This window comes from Triplophysa dalaica, chromosome 13 (assembly GCF_015846415.1).
Source record: "Triplophysa dalaica isolate WHDGS20190420 chromosome 13, ASM1584641v1, whole genome shotgun sequence".
NCBI lineage: Eukaryota > Metazoa > Chordata > Actinopteri > Cypriniformes > Nemacheilidae > Triplophysa > Triplophysa dalaica.
In genome coordinates, this window is record NC_079554.1 from 22,844,444 (window position 1) to 22,851,078 (window position 6,635).

General features: G+C 36.9%; 1 protein-coding gene across 1 annotated transcript in view; it reads left to right on the forward strand.

Moving 5' to 3' along the window:
- The first annotated feature begins 3,259 nt into the window (after positions 1-3,259).
- Positions 3,260-6,635, forward strand: part of gata4 (GATA binding protein 4) — a 6,616-nt gene continuing 3,240 nt past the window's right edge. The window contains exon 1 of the mRNA XM_056763988.1: positions 3,260-4,004. Within this exon, the coding sequence (XP_056619966.1) occupies positions 3,485-4,004 (520 nt within the window). The 5' untranslated portion in view covers positions 3,260-3,484. The remainder of the gene's footprint in view (positions 4,005-6,635) is intronic.

The following is a 6,635-nucleotide window of genomic DNA, read 5'->3' on the forward strand; positions in this document are numbered from 1 at the left end:
GTCGAGATGTTGGGATTCATAGACCTCACCTCTCCAGGATACTCTAAATTACCTACCTGAGAGGTAAGACCTGAAGCACTGTATCAGAGAAAGAGACACCCATACCCTATATATTTAGATAATGTAAAGAATTAGCCACTAATTAGAGACAATTTAGTGGATTATAATGAACACGTTAAATAAAGGCCAGAGGTTTGTGTGTGTGTGTGTGTGTGTGTGTGTGAGTGTCTGAAATTGTGTATTTTTCTAAAGTAATTAAGAAAGTTGATTTGGAGAGTAAACACAAAACTCTCTGTTTATCTGAACTCATGGCTTGACCAGATAGAATTGAGACAGTTAATCTGAATAAACCATTACAAAAACATCTCTTAAAATGTGAGTTTTGTAATAAAAGAAGTCAAATGTTTGCAGTGTTATGTTTTAGTCTACAAAACTCATTTCAAACATTTATGCAACTGCAATTAAATAGACTGTCAAGAGAATTTTTGATAATAAGACATATTCCTTTTTTTCACGCTCATCTGTCTCTTTTCTAACAGTGTGTACGTGATGAAATTAAGAGTGATCAATGCTCTCTCTCTCTCTCTCTCTCTCTTCAGCACATTCTCTTCTCTTATCAGGACAGTGTGTTATCTCACTGAGCCAATCCTATCAAACTCAGCCCAACAGAGACACATGTGAGTGTCTATAGACAGAGCTGAGCTCACAGTCTCGTTGACCCGTTTGCGCGTGCGCGCGTGTGTGTTTGTGTGTTTGATCACTGCTCTTTGTTGTTTTGTGTTTGTGTGCAGAACTCTCCACATGAAGAAGTGTGACATGATATCAGAGGATTAATGGATTAAAGTGTGTGAGCGCAGGAACACAAATCATTAAATGCAATCTCAATAATATTTCAATTGTTTCTAACCAACAGAATTTATTTTTCAGTAGTCTCACACTCATCTCCTTTAGATGTAGATTCTGTCTCAGAGTGTGCTCAGGTTTAACTCAATGATCTGAGATGTAATATCCACAATCATTTTTTAAGAAACATCTGATGACATTGAACTCATTCAAATCTCCTGAGACACTTTTGAGCATTTAAAGGCCTTTTGGCCAGACTGTATGATTACACATATAGTATTTGTGTGTGTGTGGTGGTCTTGATTTTATGAATACGCACCAACTCATGAGGACTCATATCAAAATTGAGGTCCCCACGGGCAAAAAGCTTTATAAATCGTACAGAACACTATCTTTTTTAAATCTAAAAATGCAAAAAAAATCAATGATCTTTAGGTTTAGGTGTTGGGTTAGGGGAGAGAATATAGGGTTTGTACAGTATAAAGATAATTTTGTCTATGGACTGTCCCCACGGAGATAATAAACCAGACATGTGTGTGTGTGTGAGTGAGTTGTGTGGTTATTTCTCAGGTTTGCCCTTCTGTATCCAGGTCTCGTTCTGACAGTGTTTTTGTCAGATTCTCTGGCAGATGCTATTTGAAAACTCTTCCTGGAGACAGGGGGTCTGGCTGCGCTCTGGCCCAGAGGAAGAGGGGCCACATGGGTTCTACAGGGCCACCGACCCCCCTTGAGCCTGAGAGTCTCCATAGATCCGCACGACGACACTCATCCATCAAAAAAAGTAAAGTGAAGAGATGGAGACGAGTGGCAGAATCTGAAGATGCTCTCTAGGTGAGCGTCTCACAAGCTTTAGAAGTAAAGTGATTGTTATAAATGTATCGCTTCACATTCCTTCGCCTTGATTTGTCTTGTGAAACATGCTCTGTGTTCCAAAACACACACACAATCGGTCTCGGCTCCCTCTGCTATCGCATCTGCTCTTCTTTATCACCAAACACCTCGTTCATACTCGCCATGACACCAGTGAACCAATCGCTCTGCTTTCAGAACATTCACACACACACATTTGAATATATGAACACATTGTGATTCCACTTACTCTATGAAACTTGAAACACTTTAAATCCTGCTCTTTCTGGCACATGTGATGGGTCACTTGTTTGCAGGTTGAACAAACATGATGTCTGATGAGATGAGGAGGATCACATCAGGTTTGATAGAGTCCAGGAGATCTCTGATGACCGGATTTGTTGTGTTTGGTGTAATTTATTTGTGAATATTGATACTGATGAATGAGAAACATAAGGAAACGAATGTTTCATGTTGTTTACAGCAATGTCAGCTTTATAAATGAGCACGTGCAGCGAGACTTCCGCCAGTCAGAGCTGAGGACGCGCGTGACGTCAAACAGACATCGATCAATCTCTTTCACATCATTCTGTACTTTACATAAACACATCATATGAAAAACTATTGATTTCGAACTGAGTATTTTAATTATGTAAATATCTACAATTTAAGTATATATAATAAGATGCGCTTTACAATATAATAGGCTATACATTATTAAGTAAAAAACACTAATTATTTTAATTCATAAATCATAATCTACAGTATTTATATCATACTATTATTTTATATTATATTATTATTTTGTGGATTGTGTATTATAATATTTTATATATTACAATATTTTTTGTTATTTGACTACCATCACATATATAATAGTTTTCGTTTATAGATTTATATCATGTTTTGCATAATTTTTCTCATTCGATCCGTGTAAAATATGAGACTGCTTGTATAGTCATTCACCTGCATTTACTTAAATGTTAAAAACGAACACTTCGTGTTATCTCGTACAGTCTTACAAATAAAAGTTTTAAAAATGTAAGTTTTACATTCCTTAAAATTAAATTATAAGATTAAAAAGTTCTTCATGATTATGAAGTTTTATTAAATAATAAAAAATTCTCCAGTTAAATACATTTTTGTGTTTTGTGGCTCTTGCAGCTAAACGAAGAAATATCGTAATTGTGCGCATCAACATTGTTTCTGTGATTTCTGTATAATGTTCTACACATTTAACAAAAACGTATACGACTGATTAAAAGGTATAATTTATTCTTACTATAGCTCAAATTTGGATTCCTATATTGCAATGCACTCTTAAAAATAAGTGCTCTTTGCTGCGGCGACAAGGAAAAACAACTTCAGTTTCCCAGAAGAACATTTCGATCAAATGTTCTTAAAAGAGCCAGTTCTTCCTAACCTTTTCTTTTTTTTAAGTATATTCCAGTAAATAACAGGTCGGTAAAGTGATGGGGTGTGAGATGCGTTTAACTGGAGGCGAAGAGAGAGAAAGAGAGAGAGAGAGAGAGAGAGAGAGAGAGAGAGAGAGAAAGAGAGAGAGAGAGACTGGGAGGAGTGCTGAGAGAGACGTGTGTGAGTCGAGGATCATCATAATCATCTTTTTGTTCTCTTTACAGGCTGAAGTGAGACAGAAATGCTCTCCACCGGCTTGAGGCAAAGGTCACCCCGGTGAGATCTTCTCGGATTATCTGAAACATCGATGTCCCGGTCCTAACAGCACACAGTCACCCATCAGTGGAATAATCGGGCCTAACTCTCACCTGCGGACATGTATCAAGGTGTGTCGATGTCCGCAAACCACGGACACTCGTCTTACGAGCCCGGTTTCCTTTCATCCGCGGCCACTTCACCCGTGTACATTCCCACCACCCGCGTCACCCCGATGATTCCGACGCTGCCGTACCTCCAGACGTCCCAGCAGAGCAGCCCGGTGTCCGGTCACGCGGCGTGGACGCAGCCGGGCGCGGACACGGTGGCCTCTTACAACTCCGCCAGTGGGCACCATCCATCCCCGGTGTCCAGGTTCACCTTTTCCACGAGTCCTCCGTTGACCTCCGGGGTCGCAGCAACCCGGGACACACCGACCTACCCGAGCCCGTTAAACATCTCGAGTAGCGCGCGCGAGCATTACGGCTCGCGAGGATTGAGTGGCTCGTATCACGGCGCGTACCCGGCGTACGTCAGCCCGAATATCGGCGGCTCTTGGGCGGCGTCTCACTTCGACAGCTCCGTGCTGCACAGCCTTCAGACGGGCGGACCGACCAACGCCACAAGACACCCGAAATTAGGTGAGAATTGATCTTATATACACAACACGATGAAGTTGTTTTTTTCTGACCTATGTGCAAAGAAATTCTCCTTAATAATTTGTCGTCTGTACATTGTGCTCACATGTATTATAATGCGATTATTAATCGAAATTAAAATAGGAATTTACACAATAAAGTGTTGGGTGGAAAGAAACGAGTCATCAAATTTCTGTATTTCTGGATCATAAAATTATAAAGCAACGAAACCCCTGTATAGTGTATAAAGAACGTTAACAGAAAACATTCCGAGTAGTCTACAGGCCTAATATATTTGTCTCTATTCAGATTTGTCTAATTCCAAATAGACTGTATATATTGTTTTGTTATTTATCTTTAATTTGTAACTATTGTCTAGTATGATAGAGTTAAACCTGACGGCGACGTTTGGAAAGTCACTTTAAGGGTAGACATAACTTCTTAAGGTTACAAGTGCACAGTTTACTGTACACTGTCCGTGTTGTATTTCTAAAATAAGAAATATAAAAAATATGAAAATACAGACAGTAAATAAGTGTTTTAATGGTTTAATTGTTTCTTTAATAATCAAAATTTCTCAAGTTCTCAAGTCGTCAATAGTTTTTAGATAAAAAAGAAATAATTTAAATTTTTCGTCAATGGATGGTCCAGAACACTCTCACTATAAGGGAACAAATGAAAAGTTGTGAAGGTCTAGAAGTTCTTTGTGGAACACATACAGACGCTTTGAATATTAAATACATTCACAAGACCCGCAGAAAAGTTAATGATGGTTTCATTAATATCGTTTTATATAGGACACAGGCATTTTAGAGCCACGATGATTATAAAACAAAAACATTTGTTGTCATTTGGACCTAATGGATTTAAAAAACATTAAGACGTTCTGTCCTGTGTGTTCTTTTATTCGTAAAGATTAAGCGTTTGTTTATCTGCTCATTCAACACATTGTTATGTTGAAGTTAGTCACAGATAAGCGTTTATCGTTGTCTCAGTCATGATTCAATTGTTTTTATTATGACCTGAAAACACACGAAAACAATCCAGAGTGTTAAGATAGATGTGAAAATTAATCATTTTATTATTACATCTATATATTATTCTTGTTTCGCTTGTGATATCGCATTTGTAAAAGTAATTAGGTCTGACTCTGCTGAGCATTTTTAACATTATATTGCGTGTTTTTAACTTATTTTAAATTTGTATTTTGAGAGCTCATCTGTGAAACGCTTTATATACGAAATTATTATTAAGTGAAAAAAAATCTAGTCGGCACGCGCCAAAAAACGCTCATAATAGGATGCAACTTTAAACAAAACGACATCGTTGAGATAAATGTGCTGTTTCTCTTTACCAGGACAGAATATGCGAAATTTCTCCATTTCCTTTTTCTTTTTTACATGGACATAAATGGAACAAAAAAACATATTTTACTCTGTTATTTTTATATTACATTTCTGTAGAGAGTGTGTTTATCCTAAAGCATTACATTAATGAGAGTGTGACGCTTTAGAAAATACTAATTAAAAAATGATTTTAAAAACAATTGCCTGCCGGTGGGTATAGTTCGTTTAAACTTAAGTTTAAGTTTTAATAATGAAAAAAGTTTTGTAAAAATTATTGTATATTGTTTGGACGGATTCAATTTAAAATATTCAAAAAAATTCTAGTACATCTATAACTCGAGATTTATTTGTTTCACGATTTAATCCTGTTTGATTTGTGTCATCAAAATATTAACGACATTTGTAAACCAAAATAATTTAATTCAGTGCGTAATTACATTTACTTTACCATGACAAAATCTGAAAGAAATGTTTTTATTATCATATTTATAAAACTGTGTGCGTGTGCCGCAATATTGTGATCTTATTATTTTCTTTATTTTACATAATTTCAGTATTGTGCTATGTCTGCAAAATGTGATGATTTTATTTTGATTCTGATTATAATTTCTGAATACATTTTTTTGCTATTAATGGCCTGTTATTGTAAACAGACCTTTATATAAACACTCAGAAACTCTGCGTCAGATTTCCCATCGATCACTTTCTGATTCGTGAGGTTTGTTAGGTCTCTTTAGTTTACTACTGAAGTGATACCACTTATTTCTTATAAAGCAGACGCTTCTTACAAAAAGAACGAGTTTATGTCAAAAAAGATGATCTTTTCCAACAATCCAGTAATAAATGTCTGTTGTTTGACCTCTGGACAATAACAGCTGAAGTGATTGTGCCAAACGACTTGTTCATTGTCAGATGAGGAAAATGCTTCTTGTGAGGAGCTGACGGGCTTTTGTTTGGTGTTCCTGAAAATCTGAAGGTTATAACTCGAGTGAACCTTGAGATGAGGCCACACACACACACACACACACACCTCTTGACTTTATATGATGTGTTCATTATACTCCTCTCGATTGTCTCTAATTAGTTGATCATTCTTTACATTAGATGCCAAATGAATGAGAGCTTCCGGTGTTGATAAATGACACGTGATGGAGGATGTGAGGATGCTTCTGGTTAGATTTGACAGTGAGTTTTGTTGTTAGCTGATGGTTGAGAGTTTGTTTAAAGTGTCGCTCAGTTGTTTGAAAGCTTCAGAACATGAGAGACGAATGAAGGACTCGCTCTCGTG